Source organism: Eschrichtius robustus, chromosome 8 (assembly GCF_028021215.1).
Source record: "Eschrichtius robustus isolate mEscRob2 chromosome 8, mEscRob2.pri, whole genome shotgun sequence".
Taxonomy (NCBI): Eukaryota; Metazoa; Chordata; class Mammalia; order Artiodactyla; family Eschrichtiidae; genus Eschrichtius; species Eschrichtius robustus.
The window spans coordinates 79,055,994-79,082,944 of NC_090831.1; the positions used below are offsets into that span (position 1 = coordinate 79,055,994).

A 26,951-nucleotide genomic window follows, 5' to 3' on the forward strand; every position below is an offset into this window, starting at 1 on the left:
TATATTTTGAAAATGAATAAAGGAAAACCTCATTCAAAATGGAGTTGGGAAGCCATAAGGGGAAGCTTTCACACACATACCTCTCATCACAGCTTAGTTTACACATCCCAGCCAGAAGAAGCTTAATTTACAGCAGGAAGAAGGAAGATTTTCTTCTTGCCTAGAAATAACCTAGCCGATGAGAAACTGCTACAACCCTGAAATCTCTCTCCTCCAGTGAGCTTTTAAACAAACAACCCCTCCCAACTTCCTATTTTCCTCTATAAAAGAGCACTCCTTCCTTTGTTCTCCAAACTGTGGTTTGCCATAGTTTCCATGGCCCAAACTGCAATCACGTGCTGTTCCCAAATAAACTTGATTTTGCTGGCTAAACCATTACCTTTTTATTTTAAAGGTTAACATTACTTGGTGTCAGAAGGGGAATCCGAAGGAGATGAACCCCTGAAGAATTAATGATCCCTGGAATCATGCACGGTACCCACTTGATCCTCTTGTGCTCCCCACTTCCTTTTGGTTTGGTAAGTCTCCTCTCAGATTCAAACTCCCTCCTTTTGATTGAGCTCTCCAACTTTATTTGGGATCTGTTTTTGTTTTTGTGAAGGCATTGCCCTTTTGGTGAGTACTCATTTGTTTTCTGGACCTCTGGTTTTGAAGTATGGGATCCCAATTCTCTAAATTCTCGCAAGAGTCCTCCTTCTGGGACCACGGCTGATTGTATGTTCAAGAACTATGGTCCTTTCTTTTGCATATTTTTAACTAAGTGGACCAACTTAACCAAAAATAGTTTATAACTCCAGGGGTCACTTTTGGAAACTTTCGACCTCTTCAAACTTGTTTTTCTCAGAACTAAATAGAAGACCATGGCTCTAAAATTAAACAAACCGAATAGGATGTGTATTTTAATTGGTACCTGGAGGCTTCCAAATGCATTCGATACTGTAAAATTGCCTCTTCACAAAATATCATTTCTAAATTAAGGCAAACAAACAATTGCAAAAAAATGAAAAAGTCTTTTGAGGCCTCTTTTACTCCTCCTCTTCGTCTTCAGCACCATATTCTTCTTTTCCTTCTGCACCATCCCCCTCCTCTATACCTTTGTTTCCTCATTCTAATTCTCTCACTGAACTTCCCTTTTTCTCTGAACCTCTGCCTCTCTCCCCCTCTCCTGAACCTATTAAAACCTGCCCCTTTAAAATCAGACCCTCTGAGGATCCAAATGCTAAACCCTTAATTTGTTATGTTCCCTGGACTAAAGCTGAACTATGTGCCATAGTCAAAGATTTTTCTCAGAGTAAGTGAGGATCCCCACAGGATTGCTGAGGAATGTAATATAGTCATTCAAACTTACTTTTGGTTTCTAGTTTCTCTGACTTATATCAGCTAGTTCAGATGCTTGTTGGCGAAGGCCAGGCCCAACACTGGATGAAACTACTAATTGGGATGGTCCCGAGACCTGGAGACAAACCCTTGCTGTTGCTGTTTTATCATATGATCAGGCTCAGGGAATCACCAGGTGACTCCATTTGGCAATTCCTAGGGCTTTCCCAAAGCCAGTCGATTGGAATAAAGTTCAGGCTTGTACCCAGAAGCCCAGTGAGCCTGTGTATGACTATCATACCTGGCTCTAAATTGTCTTTAAAGAAAATTCTGGTCTTCCTTTGAATGTTGAACCCACTTGGGTAGCCTTTAACTCTGTGTTCAGTAATGGGCTGATCCAGGATCTTTCACTTCTAGTTGAAAGGACCAGGATGGAATGAGAAACTATGTCCATTCCAGATTTAGTTAATTTAGCAAACTAGCTTGCCCACACCCTTGATGATTCAACTAAAAGGAAGACCACTAAAATCCTCAATTTTCAACTCCAGCAAATGGAGGCTTGTAAACAAAAACAAAACCTTCCCAGTCTTTGCCATTATTGCAAAAAGCCAGGACATTGGAAGAAAGACTTAGAAGCTTAAGCACTCCAGGTACCTTCAACCCTCTAACCAGCCTTTCCCGTGCTCTCTTAACTCCCAATGATGGGACTGCGAGGAATTACAGGTTTTTCCTCTCAATTTTCCCCCTTAATTGACTTGGAGAAACTACTCTCCAGATTAGGAATGAATCTCTCTCTGTCCTTATTGACACTGGAGCTACACCCTTGGTGCTCAACCCCACTGTTATTAAACAGCCCCTACCTTGGAATACTAAAATGGTTCAAATAGTGGGGATCTCAAATAAATCTCAACAGATTTCTGTTACTAAACCCATCCCCTTTTGTTTAAGCCCTCTAAATGATAATCACCCCTTTCTCCTTAGTTCCTCTGCCCCTATTCATTTATTGGGCCAAGATTTCTTAGAAGAATATCATCCTGGAATTTCTTTCTCCTAAAAGAAGGAAATAATTCTAGAATTTAATAACAGCCAAAATAGCTGACTGGGTGAATCAGTTGACCCTTTAACATCTTTTATTTGCTCTGTCTCTGGTAGCACTAGAGCTAATTCTAAGGACACTAATCATTTGTCCCTAATGGATCAGCTACCACCCTCCTTATGGGCAAAATCTTCAACTGATATTTTCAGAATCCCCAGTGCCCCTCCCATTAGGATACAAATAGATTCCTCAAAGCCTCTCCCCAGAATCCGTCAATACTCTGTAAATAAAGAGACCCTCCAGGGCATTAAGTTGATAATAGAAGACTAAAAGACCCAGGGCCTCGTTATTTTCTGTACTAGGCCCTTCAACATCCCTATTTTACCTGCAAAGACATCCAGTTGTGGAGGGTGCAGATTGGTCCAAAACTTCTGAGTCATAAACAGTGTTGTCTTCCCTTGTCACCCTATTGTTCCTAATCCCCATATTTTATTAGCCTCCATACCCATCGAAAGCAAATTTTTTTTTTACCATGATTGATTTATGTAGCATCTTCTTTAGCATCCCTGTGGATAAAGCTAGTCAATATCTATTTGCCTTTATTTGGGAAGAACAACAATACACCTGGACAGTAATGCACTAGGGTTTTACTGAGAGTCGTTCTTAACTTCTCACAAACCTTAAAAACCGATTTAGATAATATAAAATTTCCTAGAGACTATTTTATTGCAATATATAGACTTGCTTCTCTGCTCCCCTTCTCAGGTCTCCTCACAGGAAGACAGCATCCACCTGTTAAAGCTTTTAGCCTCAAAGGGGCATAACCTTTCTAAGGAGAAACTGCAGTTTGTTCCAACCCAAGTTATTTCAGGCACCTGATCTCAGAACAAGGGCTGCACCTGGATCCAGATAGGCTTCATGGCATCTGGAACTTACCAAAACCCCAAATTGGATGTCAACTACAAGGTTTTCTTGGGTTGGCTGGCTATTATGGGAACTGGTTTCTGAGCTTTTCTCTCATGACCCAGTCTTTTTATGCCTTACTAAGGAACACCAAACCTGACCCGATTACTTGGGAAAATCAGGATGACCTAGCTTTTAAAAATTTTTTATTTGTTTATTTGTTTATTTATTTATGGCTGTGTTGGGTCTTCGTTTCTGTGCGAGGGCTTTCTCTAGTTGTGGCAAGCGGGGGCCACTCTTCATCGCGGTGCGCGGGCCTCTCACTATCGCAGCCTCTCTTGTTGCGGAGCACAGGCTCCAGACGCACAGGCTCAGTAGTTGTGGCTCACGGGCCCAGTCGCTCCGCGGCATGTGGGATCTTCCCAGACCAGGGCTCGAACCCGTGTCCCCTGCATTGGCAGGCAGATTCTCAACCACTGCACCACCAGGGAAGCCCGACCTAGCTTTTAATACCTTAAGGGAAAGCTTGATAATCCTTCTTTCCTTGGACACCCTAATCATCAACTTCACTATTTCCTCTTCATATATGAGGAGGGAAACACTCTTGGAGTACTTACCCCCAAACATGAGTATCACCGTTGCCCCATAGGGTACTACAGTAGACTCTGTGGCATGTGGATACCCCTGGCCTCAGAGCCATTCCAGCCCCATCCTTTTAGTTAAGGCCACTGAAGTATAGTCATGGGATCCCCTCTAACGATCTTGATCTTTGTACTCCATACAGTAGAAACCCTTCTGAATTTTCATCACCCTTAACACCTTTCAGCCAGTTATCTCACCTTCTACAAAAATCCATTTGCTAACTGTACCCCACATAACTCTTTCTTGCTGTAATAGCTTTAACTCTGCCACCCTTCTTCCCTCCTCTGCAGACGATACACCTCATGACTGTTTGATAGATAACATTTTGACCCCTCGTGATGATTTACAGGAAACTCCCCTAAGGCTGAGTTTTCATGGTTTACTGATGGTTCTTATTCAAAGGATGAAAATGGTAAATTTTGTGCTGGATATGCAATCGCAACTCCTTTTGAAGTTATTGAGGCAGCATCTTTGCCTTTGGCTACCTTGGCCCAATAGGCTGAATTATATGCTCTTATTCGGGTTTGCAATTTAGCTAAGGGCAAAACTGCAAACATTTATACTGATAGTATGCCTTTGGACTTGCCCATGACTTTGGAATGCTATGGAAACAGCAAGGTTTCCTTACTTCTAATGAGGATAAAATTTAAAATGGCTCTTGTGTCCAAAATTTATTAGATGCCATACTCCTACCAGCTGCTTTGGCTATTATTAAGGTCCCTGGGCATTCCAAACTCAACTCCCTGGAGGCAAAAGGAAACCATGCCACTGATATTTCTGCCAAGAATGCTGCTCTCAAAAGACCAACAATCAAACCTCTGACATGGTCCAAAGTGGTGTTTCCCCCAAATAATAATCTAGAAAAATTGACTAGAGGTGCCCAACAATTGGCCTCAGAAAAGGAAAAAACAATACTGGAAATCTAATAACTTGGCTCTATAAAAAGAGAGAACTCTGGTTTGGGCCAAATAATCTGGTCTTACCAGAGACTCTAAAATTCCCATTACTGATAACTTTACATGCATTAAACCATTGGTCTGTGGATAAAATAATAATGTTTATGAATCAATACTGGTGAGGAAATATTAATAAGGCTGCACAAAGTGTCTACTTTTCTTGTCCCATCTGTCCAAAATACATTCCTGGGGAACTGTCTGCACTGCCCCCAAACACTTTAAATTGCCCAATAGACTATTCGAGTTTTGGCAGATGGATTTTATACAACTTTCCCTGTCTCATGGGTATAAATATGTTTTAGTCATGGTTTGTTTGTTTTCCCAGTGGGTCAAAGCCTTTCCATGTAAATAAGCTACTGCCTCTTAGTGGCTAAAATACTATTAGAGAAGTTTACCTCTACCTGGGGAACCCCTCCTGAACTCCATAGCAACTGGGGAACCTATTTTACTAGTTAAATATTACAGCAAGTCTGTGCTCTTTAGCCAGTCCTATAGCATTTTCCCAGTGCATATCCTCCTCAGTCTTCAGGACCAGTCGAAGGAACAAATGGCACCATCAGTACTCAATTGGCAAAATTTGTGGGAACGCTCCAACTACCTCAGGCAAAAGTGTTGCTGTTGATTCTTCTAAATCTCAGACCCACCCTGACTGGCCATGGGTGAGATAATTGCTGGGTGCCTCATGCATCTAGCTCCTGCTTCCTTTGATCCACAACTAATAAAAGGAGGTATACTTCAGTATTACAAAGTATATACTGCAGTATTTCGTCCATTGAAAATTACCATGCTTTAGTAGAGCAATCTTTCCATGGTGTGCTCCCAGGAGATGAAGACCTCGAAACACCATACTTTGTGGCCTGGAGATTTTGTTTCTTGGAAAAGACATATCCATTAAGACTCTCTTCAATATACTCCAATAAAGATGTTAAAAAAAAAAAAAAAAGACTCTTTTCAGCCACAGTGGAAAGGGTCTTATCAAGTGTTACTGATCAATTCTTGTGCTGCCAAACTTCAAGGAGTTGACTCCTGGATCCATGTGTCTCATCCAAAGAAAGCTGACCCCCCGCCCCCCTGCCCACCACCACCCAAAAGAAAGCCCTAAACCCTGACTGGACCTGCACACCAACTGATGAGCTCAAACTGAAGGTTTCCAAGAATCAAAGCAGACAAGAGCTGAAGGAAACAGCTTTCACAAGATGACTGGACCAGGCCTGTACATCCTTTTCTCACCATTGCTTCTTACCTTATTTTCTCCCTCTCTTTCTTAGAGAAAGATAATGCTCTTATTCCAATGCATTTCCCAATCTACTGCAAAAAGGAGAAACCTTTCTGACTGTTGGATCTGTCACCAGAAACTCTGATCTGTTCATGAGGTTGAACATCCCTTGGTCTTATCTGTAACCAATTTCTCTTTAATCGCAAGTGTTATTGCTGACTATACCCATAAGCCTATGTTTGTTACCTATCAGGCTATTATGACCAAGTGTTCCCATACTTTATTTCAATCTTTCCCCAGTCATACTAAACACCTCTACCTTGGTCAACTGTACAGTCTTCACTCCCCCACATTCTTTTCTAAATACGATCTATCCCCATGCACCCAAGGGAAATACAAACGGGCTGACTCCTCTTTGCAAGGCTTTTAGAAAAGACCCTTTTAGGATGGGATGGACCTTCACAGAATGTTATCCCAATTCCTTGTATCCCTGGCTTGAAAAGGTCAATCAGGAAATTCCAGCTAATGGATTTATCAATAACCAGACCTTAGCTGGAGTCCTCTGTGCTATAGCTGTAGGTACTAGAGGCTTCAAATTCCTCTAGTGTCCTTGATTTTGTCTCCCCTATTGACTTTGGGTTTCCCTAAGAACTCCTTCTTAAGTAGAATCTACACCTTGCAGCTCTTTCAGATGTTATCTGCTATTATTATACTAGAACTTGTTGATGTGGTGGTAAGGTGTGGAGGAGGGGAAGTGTTCTATAATATTATGATAAAATCTCAGTCTTATAGTGGGCTTGTGTTCCTGGACTGTGGCCTTTACAAGTCCCCTCCCCCCCACCCCCCTACCCCAGGTGGGATAAGGCTCTGGTAAATTCTTTCCTCCTAAGGAGTAGTAAGCATTTGTTATGGAGAACACCCTGGGCATATTTTTAAATGACTACTTTTCCCCTACCCTGGTCAGAGCCAGGAGGGAATCTTTCTTGACTCTTTATCATGAAAACCTGGTGGGGTTCCTAGAGACAAAATTCACAAAAGATAAAACCCTCTAAGACTGCAGCCTCAAGAAGTTTTTCACTCTCTTGCTAATCCACACTCAGCTTCCAGAAACTCATCAAAATTATTGTTTAAGTATTACCACCAGTTTATGGTGCCAATAGCTTCTGCTCCAGGTAAGCAGAACTCAGCTATAGTTTTTTGTATTTGTCTGTGTCTTCAGGTTTTAGGATGATGGTTTGCCCTGTGACCTCAATTCTCTGATGGGTCCAAGAAAAGTCATTCGTTTTTAGTTCAGACTTTTTTTTTGTAAGGACAGGAGTAGGAACTTCTAAGGTCTTTACATGTCAGAGTTGAAACTAGAAGTCTAGTTTATTTTAAAACATCTTGACCACAGTTTATTTTATACCCATTGGCTCTAATTTATGAGTCATTTCCACATCTGCTTTATTAAATTACCAGCATATTACCTTAAATTTTTTGAGGCTTGGTTTTAGACTTTGTTAGGGTGAGCCTTTTCCAGTTTTGTCCCCACTCCTAGAGCGTGGCCTTTTAAAAAAGGGTCTCAACTGAATGGCCAGAATGTTTACCAGAATCTGTCCACTCTAGCTGGGCCTGAACGCCAGTGTCTCGCCAGCACAGTTCAATGTCCAGAATCTCTCTTCAGCTCTCATGCTCCTAGCAGCTGTCCTCTTCTAGGCCTCCTAGAGTCTTGCTATATGGCTGAGACCCCCCGCCCCCACCCACAACTCCCGCCTGCTAGTGTTCTGAGTCCAAGATCTGTGGGTTTCCTTTGAGCTTCCAGTATTTGATACTCTTACTTTTTTCCTCTGTTTCCCCAGCCCTAGGGGTGTAACTGCTCACTGTCATTGTTTTTTTTTTTTTTCTAGTCTCCTTTAGCTCATTGAGGCCTCTAACATCTGTGTAATCAATTTCCTACATTAAATTCCCTCTGCTGAAATGCCTAGTTTGGTTTCTGCTTTCCTAACTATACATATCATACCATGCATAGTTAGAAAAGAAAAAAAATGTTGAAAAGTAAGAAACAGAATGAGATCTAAAGCACCATATCATTTACTTAAATTAAACACAGGCAGAAAGACTGTTATAATCAAGATAGTGACATTGGTCATTCCCAACATCAATTCCCTTCACAAGAAGCCCAACTACTACAACTATCCATAGATAAGACACTGTTGTGAAGATACCCAGAACCTGGGGGTGAGGCTGAAGCACCCCTGTGTCCACAGAGACTGAGAAGAATCATATTAGAAGGGTAAGAGGAGCAACTACACTCTGACCACGTTGCCCCTCCCTGTCTGGCACAGTGCCACACTGAGAGGACCCCACAACAGAGCCCAGCCTACAGCGCAAAGCTCCTTGACATTGGTCTTGGAAACAATTTTGGATAACACCAAAAGCACAAGCAACAAAAGCAAAAATAAGTGGAACTACATCACACTAAAAAGCTTCTGCACAGCAAAAGAAATGATCAACAAAATGAAAAGGCAACCTATGGAATGGGAGAAAATATAATATTTGCAAACAATATATCTGATAAGGGGTAAATATCCAGTGTATATATAAAGAACTCATACAACTCAATAGCAAAGAACCCCAAATAATCTGATTTAAAAACTTGCAAGGCACCTGAATAGACATTTTTTCCAAAAAAGATGTTCACGGTGCATGAAACGGTGCTCAACATCACAAATTGTCAAGAAAATGCAAATTAAAACTAAAATGAGATATCACCTTATACCAGTTAGAATGGTTATTATGAAAAATACAAGAGATAACAAGTGTTGGTGAGGATGTGGGGAAAAGGCAACCCTTGTGCACTGCTGGTGGGAATGTAAATTGGTGCAGCCACTATGGAAAACAGTATGGAGGTTCTTCAAAGATTAAAAACAGCTACCCTATGGTACAGCGTTTTCACTTCTGAGTATATATGTATCCAGAGCAACTGAAGTCACTATCTTGAAGAGATCTCTGTACCCCATGTTCATTGGAGCAGTATTTACAATTGCCAAGAGATGGAAACAACCTAAGTGTCCATTGATTGATGAATGGTTAAAGAAAATGTGGTAAGTATATATAAAGTGGAATTAGTAAAAGGAATTTAAGCATCAACTCTTGTGTGTGTATTTTAGTTACACACATATCACTTTATCAATATATATCATAAATATGTACACAACTGCTACACATATTGTTGTTAAAATATGCACATTAAAGTGAGACGTTTTACAAACTTATGGTTACCAAAGGGGAAAGAGGAGGAGGGATAAGTTAGGAGACTGGGATTGACATATACACACTACTCTATATAAAAGAGATAACTAATAAGGACCTACTGTATAACACAGGGAACTCAACTCGATATTCTGTAATAACCCATATGGGAAAAGAATCTAAAAGAGAATGGATATATGCATATGTATTATTGACTGATTGACCTTGCTGTGCACCTAAAACTAACACAACATTGTAAATCAACTATACTCCAATAAAAAATTTAAAAAGAGACATTTTATATGTTTATATATGCTACTAACCAAGTTTCTTCATTTTTTTCCATTCATTTATTCCATAAATATTAATTGAACAACTACTGTGTGTCCAACACAGGGGATGGAAAGTTGAAAATGTCTGCTCCCTGATTTCAGAAAAATTCTCCTGTTTAGTAAACCATTGCCTTCCGAAGTGGGGTGAACCATCACCAAGGTGACACAAGATGATTCAATAGAGCATGGAAAAAATTTTAGAACTTCTATACATTTTTAGCCCAACATTTATAATGTCTGTTTTTGTTATATTTTATACTGGACTCTATTAATTCAGTGATACAATAAAGGAAGAGTATGAGGACATAGGCACTCATATATTTTTCAAGGGAGTATAAATTGGTACAGTATAAAAAGAAGGCAGTTTACCAACATCTATCAAAATTATGACTAGAGCATTATGGCCTAGGAATCCCTCTTCTAGGAATTTTTCCTACATGCATGCACACATAGGGCTTGAAAATATGCACAACTGGGCTCTAATGCACACACAGATTATTCAGTGTAACACTGTATGTAATAGGAAAAGATTTGACATAACTTAAATGTTCACCAAATAAATTGTTATTTCTATGCAATGGGATACCAGGCAGCCATTAAAAAGAATGATGATACTTTTTATATATTGTCTTGTAACAACCTCTGAGTTATATTTTAAGGTAAAAAAAAAAGTACTGGGGCTTCCCTGGTGGCGCAGTGGTTGAGAGTCTGCCTGCCGGTGCAAGGGACACGGGTTCGAGCCCTGGTCTGGGGGGATCCCGTATGCCGCGGAGCAACTAGGCCCGTGAGCCACAATTACTGAGCCTGCGCGTCTGGAGCCTGTGCTCCGCTACAAGAGAGGCCGCGATAATGAGAGGCCCGCGCACCGCGATGAAGAGTGGCCCCCACTTGCCGCAACTAGAGAAAGCCCTCGCACAGAAACGAAGACCCAACACAGCCATTAAAAAAAAAAAAAAAAAAAAAAGTACTGAACAGTTGTGGAGTATGCTACCATTTGTGTAGCAAATGAAAGAAATATGTTTCCTTATAAATTATGTGTGTATATATATATACATATATATATATATATAAAACATTTCTTATATATGCATACTATTTCTAGAAATATGCACAAGAACCTGGCCACGTTGGTTGACTTTGAGAAGGGGAACTGATAACTGGATCTCAGTGGAGGGAGGGAGGTGTTTCACCATATTCCTTTTTTGCACCTTTTGAATTTTGAACCATAGTATCTATTTGTTGCAGATTGGGTTTTCTGGAAGCAGATGCTGAGATGGAGTTTGGGGTACAAGCTGTTTATTAAAGATCAACACCTGTGGAAAGAAGGAAAGGAAGCAGGATTGGGCAGAGGGACAAGTCCATCTGTTATATAAGCCTGACAAAAACCTTGGCTAACCTCTGGGGAGCTCTGGAGCACTGATGGCCTCTCAGAGCAGTCCTAGGTTGGGTGGAAAGGGTCTTTTTTACCCCTGCCTCAGTCAGGCATTGGATGCCTCTGATCTGGGAAGGGCGTTATGGTGGGGTCAGGTAGCTCTCTGCAGCTGAGGCAGTCCCTGACAGAGCTGACATCTTGGGTAGCAAATCTTATTTTGAAGGGAGATCGAGGTAGTGTGTCTCAGCAATGTCATTACTTTTGCTACCTGTACACTTTGTGAGAATTTGGATGGATGTAAAATCCCAACAATATATGAAGGAGGAAAAGTCATTTTCAGGTGAATAAGTCTTCAAACAATGTACCTTCCAGGCACCTCTTTCTACCTGTTTAAGTCAATGATTTTACCCCCGGTCTTTGAATTCTAATGCAGTTTAAACTGATGCAAGTAGTATAATCATGTTTTTTGTTTTTTCTTAGAAATTTGAACCCATACAGAAAAAAATCCTTAACGTATTAAAAGTAATTGCTTCTGGGAAATAGAAATTGGGGGTAATGTGGTTGGGACTTGAGACAGTGGTTTTTCATCCAACTGGAACACTTTTGAGAGTGAAAGAGGGGGCACTATTAATAATTATACTGGGATAAGAGGCATAAATCAGAACTGTCCCTGGAAAACTGGGATGCAGTCACCCTAACTATAAGCCTTGCAGAATTCTTTTGACTTTTTAAACTTGCGCGTGTATTTCTTTGCTAAACATAAAATTAATCTTAAAAGAACATTGATAAGGTTTTGGAAGTCAATTAGTACAGCTTCACACTTGCAGAAATGACATCTGTGATAACTCATTTTTGATATTCCTATCTGTTGTATAACTATCCAGTCTCTGCTCAAACGCCTTTCCGTTGCACGTGTGGGTCAGATCTATTCCTGGGCAACTATAATTGTTAGGAGCTTATTTCAAAACTGCTAGTTTATAACTTTTGCCAATAGGTCATAATACAGAAGGCTTTCTGACTAGCTCTGGTTTTAGATGTGCATCACTTTCATTAGTCCAAAAGAAGTGACACCTCCTCAGCTTTTCTGCACCACTGTGCTGTATTTATTAGTATTAGAGTGAACAGTGCACACAGACCTGAAAAGTGGGGAGAGCAGGTTTGCTTAGGCTAAGAAACAAGACTTCAGAAATGATTTAGTGTCTTGGGTAAGGTCAGGAATAACTCTACAAGGTAAAAGCCTTATCAGGTTTGATTGGCAAGTGAAAGGCTCATGCATCAGAGAAATCGCTGACTTCGTTGTTGTGTAACCCCTGGCTCCATGCCTGCTCCATTCTTCTATCAGGCTGCCACCATTGCCCTCCTGCTGTCCTCTATGATGTAGGACATGGCCAAGATTGACACAGAGAGAAGGTTGAAGGGACAGTTGTTTTTTTGTTTTTTTGTTTTTTAATAAGTTTATTTATTTATTTATTTTTGGCTGCATTGGGTCTTTGTTGCTGTGCGCTGGCTTTCTCTAGTTGCAGTGAGCAGGGGCTACTCTTCGTTGCGGTGCGCGGGCTTCTCATTGCTGTGGCTTCTCTTGTTGCGGAGCACGGGCTCTAGGTGTGCGGGCTTCAGTAGTTGTGGCACATGGGCTCAGTAGTTGTGGCTCACGGGCTCTAGAGTGCAGGCTCAGTAGTTGTGGCTTGTGGGCTTAGTTGCTCCACGGCATGTGGGATCCTCCCGGACGAGGGATTGAACCCGTGTCCCATGCATTGGCAGGCGGATTCTTCACCACTGCGCCACCAGGGAAGTCCCGGGACAGTTGTTAAAATGTCACCCACACAGACTGAAATCCAAATGGCTTAATTCACCGTGTTACGTTTTAATCAATGAGAGTGAAAAAGTAAAGAGGTTGTGGTTTCTAATCAAAGGAAGTAATGCTTTAGTTACTGAAATGCAAATGGCTTAATTGGGAGGAACAAAAATTAAGAGAAATAATTAACAAAAATTAATCAGGTCAAAAAGTTATATTAAGAGGAAACTTAAAGCATCTCTGTCACAGTTAGATCTGCAGTTGGTTTGTGGTAAAAGAAAGTATATATAGAAATTCAAGAGTCAAATGTAAATATTTTAGCATTTGATCAATTTGTGACTTCAGTTAATATTTCAATTTTGTGATAAATACGACCTTTGCATTCCATTGTAGATATTTTAATGTAGAAAGAACCTTGCTGATTCTTAATGGGTACTGTCTGTTTTGTTTGTTTAAGTATTCTGCCTTTCCTTAAGGATGTGCTGATTCCCTAATGCTAATAATCCTTAACTCATAGGTAGGCTCAGGCTGCAAAAATGTTTACTTTTGCCTACTATAAGCTGTTGAATTGAGATGATTGTGCATTGGTTTAAAATTTTAAAGTTGTTAACTGAGCCTTTAGTGTGCAGTATATTGTACAGTATAAAACAGGATCTTAAAGACTTTTTGTTGTTGTGGTGGTGGTGTGGTTATTATTGTTTTGGTCTAAGAATTTAAAATTAGTTACGTACAAATGTGGAGCATTTTCTTCCCTCTAGTGGTTAAAAATAACTTTGCAATATCGGTTACAATTCAGTGCTTTAAATTACAAGGGAAAAGCGATGTGATATTTTAAAAGCAGTTTGAAAATTATGTAGGTGCATTGCCGTAGCTAATTAGTATTGCTGCATATTTTAAGAAAGTGAAACAATAGTTTTATGTTTTATTAACCACAATATACCAATGCCTGGAAATCTGCCAAGAGGTAAAATAAATTTTGAGACAGTTTTTCTTCATGATTAAAATAATATTTCTCTATCTCTACAAAGAGAGTATTAATTCCACATTAATCTCATTATAATATTATGCCACTCCTCATTCTAATAGTGATTTTCCTGTTGACTCCTGTAATACATTAGTTCCTATATTTAGGAAGAGAATAATGGGTGATAATACTTCCCATTTCCTAAGCTACAAATATGATAATATGTATTACCTTTGTGTTACATTGTGAGAGGAAAACTTCATGATATATGAAAAACAAAAATGGGCTATTAGGAAGAATGTGATAGAGCCCCAAAGTTCAAAGAGAAGTGCTATAACACAGTAGGTGAATGGCTGTTGTCCATCCTCCATTTCTCAGGGAAATTAAACTAATCAAATGCTTCATTTTCATTACTGTTCTGAAATAAATGTGTTCTCATATCTGACTGGTAACAGAACCTTTGCTGTCCCAGGTATTTCTAAAGAAGCACTAGCTTCTGCCCCAGGTGAATACAAAATAGTATGAACTAGTGAGATGATAAAATACTTCAGGAGAAAAAAAAATTAACAACAATTACTTCCTTTCAAAATAAGCTTCAAGGGAATTTAGGAAAAATTTAATGTTCTGGTGAAAAAATCTAATATTCCTAAATAAGTCTGTCAGAATCAGAGCATCTCTAAAAAGCATCAACCTTATTGTTGTCAGAGGCATTTCCTGGCAAGCAAAATAATGTTAGAGCTTTGGGTGTGGTTACTTAAATATTAATAATATGAGTATAATTAGAGAATAGTGCCCGACTATGTAAAAAGTAAGTGAAATGGACTTAATACCACTGAATGGTACACTTAAAAATGGTTAAAATGGTAAATTTTATGTTACGTATATTTTACCATAGCAAAATAGAATACATAAAAAAAGGCAAATGAAATCTCCCTGATTTTTTAATGTTAATACTTCTAACAGTGAATAAAATGTGCAACGTCTAATAAACATTTTAGGAACTCAAGGCCACTTAATAAGTAGTAAGATAAAATAAACATTGGGTATAATGTTCACCAGGTAATATTTTCCTAATTCAGTCTGACTCCAAACAGCAAAGTGATTATATTTTCCACAGGGCTTTCAGTAACAAACATCAATCTGTGAGAAGCAGGGAAAGGCTGCAGCACCCGAGTACTCCCACAGTTCATGTCATCGGGCTGGGACAGGCTTACTTCGGATTTATTTTAATTCCCTTATTGCTTTGTCCCACTTCATTAATGGGATTGGTAAGAAACTGCAGACAACCCAGGGAGTGAGAGACCTAACCCGGCAGGAGCGTACTTACTGATGCCTTTCTCCCACTCCACTTGCCAGTGACTGTGTAATTCAGCGGCTCTCTTGACCTGTACGGTTCTCCCACTGAAGCAGAAACTGATATTTCAGATTCATCAACAACAATAGCACTTTGTTTGCTGTAAGGAAAAAAAATCATTAGTTGCTTCTTTAGAGTCTAAGTTAAAAATGGTACAGCGTTTCTTCTGTGATGTTTTTACCCTTTATGGTCATTCATTCTGATAAGGTAGGCACCTCCCTACCCGCTCTTAAGGTAGATACCTTAAGGAGTGGCTAGGTTAAAGCTGTCTAGGAATCTAAGGTCTTTTTTTCTCTCTCTCTTCCTTTCTTCCTCCCTCCCTCCTTCCCTTCTTCCCTTCCTTCCTTCCTTCCTTCCTTCCTTCCTTCCTTCTTTCTAAAATCTGTATATAATGTTTAAAACAGTGAGACTTTCTTCCTGGGCTCCAGTGCACTCATATTTTCTATTTAAAGCTTCATTCAACAAATGTTTCCTGAATGCTTACAGTATTTGAGGGCTGGATGGGAGGTGGTTGACGGGGTGGTGGATAGGATAGTGGACGGAGGAGGAAGAGTGTAAACTTTGACGTGAAACAGACCTCGGTGGAGCCCATTTGTTAGCTCCCGTTTTTTAGAATGTTCTCTGTGAGCTCAGTTCTCATGTGTAAAAATGAGCATAACAGGAGTGGTTAAAACAGCATTAAATGTTAAAACAGAGTTATCATAACAATCAACAGTCATTATTATTTAGCTGGGGATGGGATACAAAGAAGATTAGGACAGTCTAGTGCAGGGGCTCCTAATTAGGGATGATTTTGGCCCCCCAGGGAACATTTGGCAATGTCTGGAGACATTTTTAGTTGTCCCATTTGCAGGGTGGCATCTGGTGGGTAGAGACTACAGGTGCTGCTAACCATCCTATGATGCATGGGGCAGCCCCACAACAAAGAATTGTCCAGCCCAAAATGTCAGTAGCGTTGACCTTGGTCTAGTGAAGGAAAAAAAATTATATAACAAGGAAGTGAGCTTGAGGAGAGGCTGGGCAGACCCTTCTGGTTGCCTATCCGATACCCATGCTCTATTTTTCTATCATCATCGTGGTTGAGGCAATGTGCCCAAAGGAGAAACTACATTTCCCAACTTCCCTTGCAGATTGGGGCAGCCAGTGACATGAAAGAGGAAGTTGTTGGATGGGGCCCTTTGGAAAAAAGAGCACGCCTGTGCTTTGCCCCTTTGTTTTTGCTGCGAGATGGCCTGGTGGGAACCTTGTGCTTAGGATGATGGAGCAGATTTTTAATAAGTATAAAAGGGGCCTTTGAGCCGAAGGAATTAGCATGAACAAAGGCACAGAAATGTGAAAGTGCATGTTTCTAGGGAATAACATGTAGTTTGGTATGCTTATTAAATAAAATGATAAGTTGCATAGGAAGAGTGTCACGTAATGTTTGCAGGATGATCTTTAGGGAAAAAAATGAAAAAAAACACACATGAAGTAAGTAGAGGCCAACGCTTTCCTCTTTCTTGACTATTTCATTTTGTTGGACCTTTCATTTTTCTCACTGAGAAATTGGTCCCAGAGCCAGTACATTTTTTTTTCCTTTTTGTATTTCTCAAGGTCATTGTCACAGTATGATGTATGAAATGTGGACTTGAGAGCACATGGAAGTTCCCTTCCCTGAAAATCATTGACGTATAGCGTGTGTCATCCCCAACTTTCCCCTGAAGCTCCACACTTTGCTCACCTTTACAGACTGGCCGAGGTTTAGGTTAGGCCCAATCCAGATGGAATTTCCTTGAGGAAGTGAAGTGTTGGAAGAGAGGAGGAGGGGTGGAGAATGAAGTATTTGGGAGGAGGTGCCTGGGAAAGCACACTAAGGAAAAGAGCACAATTACCACCTCGCTTCTATTTTCTGCTACTATAAAAAGCCAGTATTTGGAGGAAGGTCAGGCTAAACCACTTGAGTGATTCTGATTGTTTTGGCACGTTATGTTCTCAGCACTTAAATGGCCAGTCAGATAACAATATTCATTTATAAACTGAATTAGATGTTAATTTAAAATAATTCTAGAAATAAAAATCTTCTGTGGCAGTAATTCTTAAACTTTATGGGTTACAAACTCTACTGAGAATTTACCCTAGAACTCTGAACTCTTCCCCCAGAAAAATGCACATATATGTGTAATGACGCAGAGACAATGTCATTTTTTTTTTTAACAGATTTTTTTTTAATTTATTTATTTTTTTATTTTATTTTTATGGCTGCGTTGGGTCTTCGTTTCTGTGCGAGGACTCCCTCCAGTTGCAGCGAGCGGTGGCCACTCCTCATCGCGGCGCGCAGGCCTCTCACCGCCGCGGCCTCTCCCGCTGCGGAGCACAGGCTCCAGACGCGCAGTCTCAGCAGCCGTGGCTCACGGGCCCAGTCGCTCCGCGGCATGCGGGATCCTCCCAGACCAGGGCGCGAACCCGTGTCCCCTGCATCGGCAGGCAGACTCTCAACCACTGCGCCACTAGGGAAGCCCGACAATGTCATTTTTAGCAGCTGTAAGCATTCCTTACAAGTAGAGATCCATCTTTGTTGCAAAGAATATCAAAAGTGAAGTTTTAATCAAAACACCAAAATCTGACAGATGTAAAATTCCAAAGCCAGATCACTGTGTGCAGACTTTTTAAAGGAAATGGTTGGAAAGTGATTCCACTAAGTCCTCAATTTTCTCACCCACGTGGAGACCATGAAAGGATATGATTTGGGTTTATGAAGAGATTTCTTTGGAGAGCATTGTTACCCTACTGCGAATGCCCCCCACCCATGCCCACGTGCTGGGGATTACTGAGTCCATTACCCTTCAGGGAGGGGCTTCTATACGATGAGGAAACGTGTTCCATGTGGTTGAGAGAAACAAAAAATTGGTGCTTAACTCCAGGTCAAAAAGCTAAAGAGTCTGGGGGCAATAAGATAGAAGAGCCATGTTGGGATCACACCCAATGTGGAGGGCGATCTGTGGATAACCAGGTATGAGCTACAGGGAAGAGAGATTTGCAGAAGCTGTTTCGAGTCCTACTCGAGAGGACCCCTAGAAGACCGTGTCCCAGGGCGAGGGCTGAGGCCAGCCATGATGGGTGGTACCATCCTCTGGGTCCTGAGAGTGAATCCATACACCCTGGCAAGGACTGTTCTATAACTCCTTGCCTCTCATCTCAAATTCTCTTCCATCCCAGAAGAGTCCAACAGAGCCAGAGAGTGAGGAAGCAGTTGAGGTTGGAAAAGAGAGCGGAAGTCAATCTCATTCCTGTCCCCCAACTCAGACCTCACATGGGAAGTGTTGAAGATGAATGAAAGAATGTAGATTGAAACGATGATTACAGTGGAATTGAGACTGTGCATTTTGACTTAGGCCAAAGAACAGCTAAGAGCATCAGGGACTTTCTTGGCATCTGGCCAAGTTTCCATCCAGGGCCAGGGGAAGATTTCTGCACATCTCCTTCCCCACCCTTTACATTTTAAAGGGGGTAGTGAGACACACACAAAAAATTGCATTTTGACTACATTTCATGAATTGTGCAGTTATATTTTTTACCCACTGTGGGATGTAAGTAGACCTCTCAGGCCTGTGTGACAGCCTGGCCCTTGTGTTTCATGTAGAAAACGAAAGCTGCTCTGATTAATAAATTGGTGGCGGGGTGGGGGGGCACTGGATTTTGGGAGAGTAGGCAGAGGAGCCAGCAGGGCTGAGATCGGGGGGAGCAGGACAGACTACGTAATTTGTGGGGCCCGATGGAAAATAAAAAATGCAGCACTCAATCAAAATTATTAAGAATTTTAGGGCAGTGACAATAAAGCATTTAACCAAATGTGGGGCCCTGTGCACCTGCATGGGTCACATACCCATAAAGCCACCCCAGTGAGCATCAGAGGTTAGAAGAGGAGGAGACCCTGCTAGGGGTCCAGGTAAAGAGAGATGGGACAAGAGGCTTGTCTAGTCAAGACTTTTTCAGTGTAATGATGTGCAATGTGATCGCCTCCTTGAGATCCCACAAATCTGCAGAGAGATCGCAAACTTCCTTATGCGAATGGATTTCTTGTAGAAGCTGGTGAAGGGGGTGGCAAGTGGCTGAAACAGAGTAAGCTACCTGGTTAAGGGGACAGCTGACACCTGGTTATTCACCTAACGTTTTCCATAAATTTCAAAGGTTTAGGTAAAGAACCCATGTTCTACGACAAGAAATTTCCTTGTGTCATGTAGTATCAAGGGATCGAATGGCCTTTTTGTTTATTTATTAGTGCAGCAGGATGTTGCATACTTTTCATTTTGCTCAGGATGGGCAACTGGGGACCAAATCTGGAAGTACAGAGGCTCTAAATACTTGACATTGTAATGGAAACCATGGATGGCAGGGGCCAGACACCCCTTCTGGGTTTACGAAGAGATGGCAGAGCCACATCAGCCCCTGCCGTGGCCCATCCCCCTCCCAGCGATGTATGAGAGGTTGACTGGGAGGGGGCTGCTGCAGCTGCCCCTCACCCCGAAACCAAGCAAGAGAGGTTCCTAGAAAATCACTCGTACAGAGCGGGATCATGAAGTAGGTACTGGCGGTTCATTTCCGATGGGTAGTTTGTATAGGCGTAGGCTTGCTGATCTGCCTCTGCCCCTCCTAAGCAGGGCAAAGGGGGTTGGAGACAAATGGGGGCAGTGGTGGGGCAGCCGAGGAGCAGTTTCAGTCCTGCCTTGGCATGACAAGGCCATCTGCCTTTTCTGTAGATGAAGTGGATGCTGAGAAGGTAGCTGTCTTGAACCTTTCTTTCTGGCAATAAGAAGCCATGGAGAGTACAGGTGGGATGAGGGTGGTTGGAAGAGATCAAGGAGCATCCAGGTCTCTTAGGTCACTGACCTAGGCAGTGTGAGGTTCCCTCAGTGCTTCCCGAAGAACTCCCTTATAGAAGAAGCAACATTGTATGGAGAGGATGAGACAGGGAGCCTTGATTCCCCATCCCCATCCTGCCCAACCCCCTCCCTTGCCCACCCAACACCCTGGAGAAGATAGGAGATTTTTTTCCAGAGGCCTACCGTTTTCCCTCCCACCACCCTACCTCGGGGGTGAGAAAGGGGCGGAAGAGAAAAAGAGCAGCCTTGCTCCTTTCCCACTTCACATCCTTCCAGCTCCCAGCCCTGCCAGCAATGGGGGAGGAGAAACTTTGCTTTGGATATGAGGCTGCCATCTTCAGCTGGACTTGACTGAGTTTTTTAATATCAAGAAGTGACGAGGAAGTTTTAGAGTCTGTCCAGGGTATCATTAAGGCGGTCTCTACCCAGCAGGAAAAGGAGATTCAACACAGCCCAACTGGGGGCAGGATGGGAGAGAATTAATACCATTTCTGGCTTGCACCCTAAGGAATTGAGGTTGCTCAATAAACTGATTAATATCTGACTAAGGACTTCTCATTCTATGACAGAAGTTGAATCACTGTGCATTCGCGTGGTGGTGTACTGTGTTTATAAATTGTTAGTTTTAAGAGTGTGATTAGATTTTCTCTGCAAATCAAAAACTTGAAATATTAAGTGAGGAGAAAAGAGACACACCAGAAGGCAAATTTCCAGATATAGATAGAAGAGACACTTAGAGAAGTATCTAATAACTGCCTTTTTCTTTTATCTTTCTTTTAAAAAAATTTTTCAATCTATCACGGATTCACTAACAGTTGATGCAATGGCAGAAATAGGTGTATAAAAATATTTGTAAATAATTTATTATTCATGTTCATTTATTTGTCAATCGTTATTCTGTTAAATTATTTAATATTCATCATAAAAGTTGCCAGGCTACTCCTCTATTTAATTTTTTACTTAAGTGTGACTGTGTTCATACGATAGTGATGTGGCAATCAGTCTCTCTCTCCTCTTCTCCCCATTACTAGAGGCTTCTTAAGTATATTCAATGCTCTTTTTATTTAGACAAAATTATTTCATCTTTCATTTCATCTTTACATTATAATATTCTTTACATTTTTTTAAAACTTTCAATATATTAGCTGTGCTGAGAGGGAAAAATTGCTGTGAATGATGATCTATTAAGAGAGGGCAATGACTTCATTCCCTGTTGTCTTCACCTCAGAGTTGTTACAGCTTTGTGTCGTCTTTAGGAACAGGCTCCAGATTTCTTATTTTTCTTGTTTCAATTCTGCATCATCTATTTTCTTCAATCCCAGTCTCCTAAAATGTAAGCAGTACAAAATATTCTCATCCATCACAACAATAGCATGTAAAAGAAAGCATATGCAAATGCAGGTCATGATCCTAATTGCCTAATTATACCTGAATTGAATTGTGTCGCACTTGAAATGAGTGAGATGTTGACGGGATCCTGAATTTGTCATGGGCACTTAGAATGACAGTATTACCGTTGACTCATCTCTCTCCCTCACCGCCACCCCACTCCCAACATCTGATGAGTTGCCAACCTCTACCTGTACAATATCTCAGGACCGCAGCAGAAACATCAGTGGTTCTCCTTTTCCTGATAAACAACATTCAGAATATTTTATGTGGCTCTGAATATCTGCACCCTCTGCTCTTACCCCACCCTTCTTGTCTTCTTTCCTCTTCTCACCAAACTGAGCCCCAGCTCTTCTTGCCTCACCTTGCTTTAGTGCCTTTGCTCATACTCCTGTCTGCCTGAAAATACCCTCTCTCTTCCCTCTAGTCTCTGAATGTTCAAAATAGAGTCACCACTCAAAGTCCAACTCATGAAACATCCCTGGATTCCCACATGAAGAAACATTCTTTTTTTTTGAATCTCTGTAAGACCTTATTAGTGCCTCTCAGATCATTTCATTTATCCTATCAAATATTGAGGGCTTACTACCTGCCAGACAGTTCTAGGCGTTGGGAATATGACAATGGACAAAAATTATGGGATTTATAGAACTGAAGTTCTAGTAAAAAGGATGGACCCTAAATATATAATATGTCAGATGAGGATAAGTACCATGGTAAAAATAAATCAGGAGTGCTCTGAGAAGCTCTCACTGATAAGATGTCACAACCTGCCTCCTTATTTCCTTCAGGTCTTAAACTAAAGGGTCAGGCTCAATTTTATATAAAATTTTTTTTAACATATGCTCTGTACTAGAACGTAATAGGTAGGTAGCTTATTAAATTTTTGAACCTCTTGTGGTAGCTTGTGCTCTGATTTGTACTAGTAGATAATTCAATAAATATATGCCAATATAAAGAATGATTATAATAACAGGAATTACTTATAAAATGAGATCCTGGAAAAAGAAATTTTGATTTAAAGTTGAGGAAAAAGATCTTCTGAATTTGAGACCTGGGTTATTGAGATGGTGTCCTTTGTACCTGCAGGCAACTCCCTCATGCAGGACCTTTTATGCTAGAGAGGTCAAATGTTGGACAATACGTCATAGGCATGAACTCCCAATTCTGTCATCACCTGTTGCTACTTAGTGAGTGGCTGTAGAGTAATGAGAGGGATGCCCATATGTGGCTTAGGGGACGCTATCTCATTATTTCATACCTGTAGTCATGTTTATAACTGACCTTCTATAGCTCTCAATTTACAGGTGTTTATTTCCCTGTGCCTTTTCCTTTTTCCTTCCAAGAAACTTAACTTCCTTAGAAACTTCTTTTGAAAACATGTAAGCCTTCTTAAACTTTCTGGATTAGCTCTACATAACTGCCTATGCATTTTAATTGGTATTCAAGTATTTACCTTAGGTTCTTTTGATCAGGATTCTGGATTTCTTGGGGCTGGCAGGTCACGGAGTAAAGTAACCCATTGGCAGATGGTGAATGCATGGATTGTTGGAGCAAATCACTCAGTGTCTTGGTGACACTTTTGGCTATTGCTGTTCTCCCAAACCTTTGGGGCAGGTTAGGAACACGTCTCGAGATGCCGTCCTCTGTATTGCTTCCAAATCTCAGAGGCGGGTTGGCCATTGCCCCAGTGCTTCTTTCTTCTTCCACGGTCCTCCCAAATCTCAGTGGCAAGTTGGCTACTGAGGGTGGCATTTTGTTGACTGCAGGTGTACTCATCTTAATGACGTTTTTTGGACCCCAATCTTTTAATTCTTCAAAATTGAGACTTCTTTCTTTTTCCCAGCGTAGATCTCCTCTAGGCTATAATTAGAAATAACCATTAAAATAACATTATTATTATAAGCAATAGATTTAAACCCCAAATTAAGTTAAATCCAGACTTTAATCTGTAGAATTGTTAAAGCTATGAACAAAGTTCGTGCTTTCATGTGCAGAATTTTTAAAATAAATAATTTGTATTAAGCTTCTTAAAGCAATCTAGTTTCACCGTCCCTGGACTATTGTAAGACAACTGTAAAATATTAATAAAATATATACAGTGCATGCAGCAATGTGTTCGAGCAGCAAGAACATAATGAAGTATTGAAATGAGGCAAAAGTTTATTTTACTGCAGTTATTCTCCTTCAGTTTTGATTCATGTTGTTTATGAAATATTTCATAGATTTTTATATTTTGCTTTTAGAGACACCACCCACTGCCTCTCCATGTCTCTTGTTTCCCTCCTCTTTAAAAGCCAAAGTGGTGGACTCATGAAAGCAGAGATGCTAGCCACATTTTGGGGTACAGCTGGAGGAGACTTCTTTTTTACCTGCTCATATTCAGAGTTCCACTCTAAAAGCATTTCTCAAGAAATTGATTGTATTTTTGTCAGTATGTAAATTATATTAGTAAAACACTGATTGGTTTGTGGGTTACTACACCACTACTGTACCAACTTTAAAGCAACCACTTAAAATACAGCAAATATTTAATTGGATTTAATTTTACCATGAAAGTTTGTCCATATGAAGATTTTTAAATAACTGTTTTCTGATTGTAAAAAGTAATACCTACTCATTTCAACAAATTTGGGAAATTATATAAAGGCATAGAGAAGAAAATAAAAATAACGTGGAATTCTATCATCTAGGGATAAATATTTTGCTTTGATATAGAAAGACAATTCAAACGTCCGGCTGAAATGTATCCAGTACTTATTTCTGCAACTACTTATTACAACTGTGCACTTCTGAGTCAATCGAAAATTAATGTGCCTTATGCTTGCAAAGTATCAAACTCTGCACTAAAATGGTCATGAGAGGCCAGGCTGTGTGCTGTTGTGCTACCAAATACAAGTTAGAACCATACACTGCCATGGGAAGGCTGAAGTGTGACAAAAAACAAAGCACAAACTTCTTCCTTACTCTTTACAAAAGCACTGGACTCAGGACAAATGTTCAGTAGTTAATGCTAGTCATGTTAGATAGAGTTAAAAAACTTACCTCAGAATATTTGTCATAATTCTTTTTGCTGTGAAGATTGGGCATCCTTGATTCATCTGAACAGAAGATGTTTGATGTTAATAAGCTTGAAGTGGCTAAAGTCAGTAAAATGAATTGTTTTGATGAAATAATTTCCATTTTGTCCAAAATCTAGAATTAAGTTTATATGTGCAGCCCGATGTCTACATGAAGCGAAATTGTGGTCTTTTTATCCTGTCCAAAAACAAAGGAAAGTTCACTTTCACAGAGAACTCAATCCCACGTGTTTTAAGCACCAACATTAATTAGTGTTTAACTGAAATATGTATGTAAGGAATGTGGGTAATTCATTCTAGGAAGACAGCAATGTTTCTGCTTGCAAATTCATTAACTTTGAAAATAATTTTCTTCATTATGAAGGAGCATTTAATTAGATAAGTTTGGGGCCATCATCATTAAGATTCCAAACAGAATGCTTCATTTCTCTGAGCTCAAACAAGAAGTATTTTCTTTTTGGTGTTTACGTCAATTCTTGGGAGAAGGGGAAAAAAGTATTCAATACATGCTAGCTCTGTTAAAAAAAAGTGGTTTTCTTCACACAAAAGAGTTAGGCGTAGTATTTTCAAAATGTCAGACAAAATTACAAGTGTGAAAAGAATTCCAAATCACATAAGACCCAAATAAAATGCCATTAATTAACTTTTTGTAAAATGCTGTTTGGTTATTAAAAAGCTTCAGGAGTAAATGTCAACTGTAATGTGAAGGGTGTGCATAAGACCCAGCGATTGGCATTTTGACAAACTGGCTGTCTCAGGAGAAGCTGGAGGCAGCTCAAGGCTTTTTGTATTTGCCCTGTGGGCCTTATTTGGCAAAACTGTATAAATCACCGGGATTTTATTTCTATGACGATGACGCATCCTACCTTCCACCTCAAACCCCTTAAGAACCCTGGCAGAGGATTGGTAAATCACGCATGTGCTAATTTTGTTGCTCCCCTGGCCCATATTATTTAGGTAATGTTGTGGTCCGTGCACGGGTTGGAAGAAGAATTTCCAGACACGAAGTATTTTAGAAAAGAGTGAGTTTATTGAGAACGAAGAGCAGAGTTAGTGACGGGCACTGCAGATACAGCCAGTCGGCTCTCCCTGGTCTGGCAGGAAGTCGGCCCGCTGTGTTGGCAGCGGCCCTCACTAATTCTGCTCTCTGTTCTCAGTAAACTCACTCTTTTCTAAAATACTTCGTGTCTGGAAATTCTTCTTCCAACCCGCGCATGGACTACAACATTTTGGTGGCCCGTACGGGGATATCTCTTGGGGAGATCTCCTCCCCAACCTCCTCTCCTCATGCCTTGGGACCCTCTGTGAACAGGCAAGTTGCCATGGAAGCAACAGAGGACTCTGGCCAGGGCTACACCCTGGTGTGTTCCGAAGTCTCCATGGCTCACTTGGCCCCAGTAACTGCCGCCCAGAACAGGTGAGGGTCCCTCTGTCTTCCTTCTGACTGAGGGCTAGGCCGATTGATATTGTGCGGGCACGGGTCAGGCATTTAAAAGCCATCAGGGCACTGGCCGCTTGAAGACTCCCGTGAAAGGATAAGGGGGTCACGGAATAGACCAGGCTGTTAGAGCGTCTGCCCCCAGCAAGACAACTTCCATGTACCGTGAGGCACATATTGGTTCAAGCAAAAAACACTGAGCCCCCTCCCCTTGGCCGCTGCCTTCCCGGCAGGACTACGAGGCGGATTCCTCAGCCTGTCTTCTCTGTTACTTTCACCTTTTTCTCGGTCCGGATTGACTTACAGGAGCCTAGGTGTTGTCTCTGAGCCATCCCAAGAGTGCCTTTTCACGTTTCAGGGGATTGCCAAACGGTGAGTCACCCGGTGGGTCCCAGGAATCTCTCCTTTCTTTCTTTCCCTGCCCAAGTCGCGTGGTGCCTCAGTCGCACGGTTCATACCTCAGTTGCATGGTTTGTGCCTTAGCCGCACGCTCAGGGGTCACCTCTCACGGTCAGACGTGATTGTTGGGACGGTCGGCCCATTTCATGCCTTAGTCGCATGGAGAGATCACTGGGACAAAGGGGATGCCCTTCTGTCACCCGGTGACTCTCAATACCCCCATTGTACGGCATACAGGCTAAGAATGGGTTCTGGTACGTCTCGGGAGCCTCCCTCAGACTCACCCCTTCGCTGTATCCTTAGGAACTGGAAAAATTTGACCCTGAAAATCTCAAAAAGACGAGGCTCATTTTCTTTTGTAATATGGCTTGGCCCCAGTATAAACTGGGGGACCAAGAACAATGGCCTCTTAATGGCACACTAAATTATAACACCATCCTCCAACTTGATCTCTTTTGCCGGAAACAAGGAAAGGACTCAGAGGTTCCTTATGTCCAGACCTTTATGGCCCTTAGTGAGAATCTGGATCTGAGGGACTCATGCCGCATGTGTCTTTCTGTTGCTGCGTCATCCCCCCGACCCCCTCTGTCTCCCTCTCCATCACATCTCCTAGACGACCCTCTACTCGACCTTTCCTGTCCCCCACCCCATCAATCCCCTTTGCTTCA

The 26,951-nt window shown here is 41.2% G+C and overlaps 1 protein-coding gene and 1 long non-coding RNA gene across 2 annotated transcripts in view; one reads left to right on the forward strand and one right to left on the reverse strand.

The window, feature by feature from the left end:
* The window catches only part of LOC137768481 (uncharacterized), a 95,901-nt gene that overhangs the window by 55,558 nt on the left and 13,392 nt on the right, over positions 1-26,951 (forward strand). The window contains exon 3 of the long non-coding RNA XR_011074753.1: positions 395-518. This is a non-coding gene — a long non-coding RNA (uncharacterized lncRNA). The remainder of the gene's footprint in view (positions 1-394; positions 519-26,951) is intronic.
* Positions 21,252-24,549, reverse strand: NPVF (neuropeptide VF precursor). The gene is made up of 3 exons (XM_068550108.1): positions 24,412-24,549; positions 22,823-23,229; positions 21,252-21,303 (listed from the first exon to the last, which is right to left on the reverse strand). The coding sequence occupies exons 1-3, from the start codon at positions 24,547-24,549 to the stop codon at positions 21,252-21,254; spliced, it is 597 nt and encodes a 198-aa protein (XP_068406209.1).

What these genes read in the sequence shown, in the direction of transcription:
- NPVF (XM_068550108.1), bottom strand. Translation starts at nt 24,549, where the DNA reads ATGGAAATTATTTCATCAAAACAATTCATTTTACTGACTTTAGCCACT. An exon ending in ATTATGACAAATATTCTGAG is followed by an intron (nt 23,230 to 24,411) that starts GTAAGTTTTTTA and finishes TTCTAATTATAG; the next exon opens with CCTAGAGGAGATCTACGCTG. An exon ending in CCTGATCAAAAGAACCTAAG is followed by an intron (nt 21,304 to 22,822) that starts GTAAATACTTGA and finishes CTTACATTTTAG; the next exon opens with GAGACTGGGATTGAAGAAAA.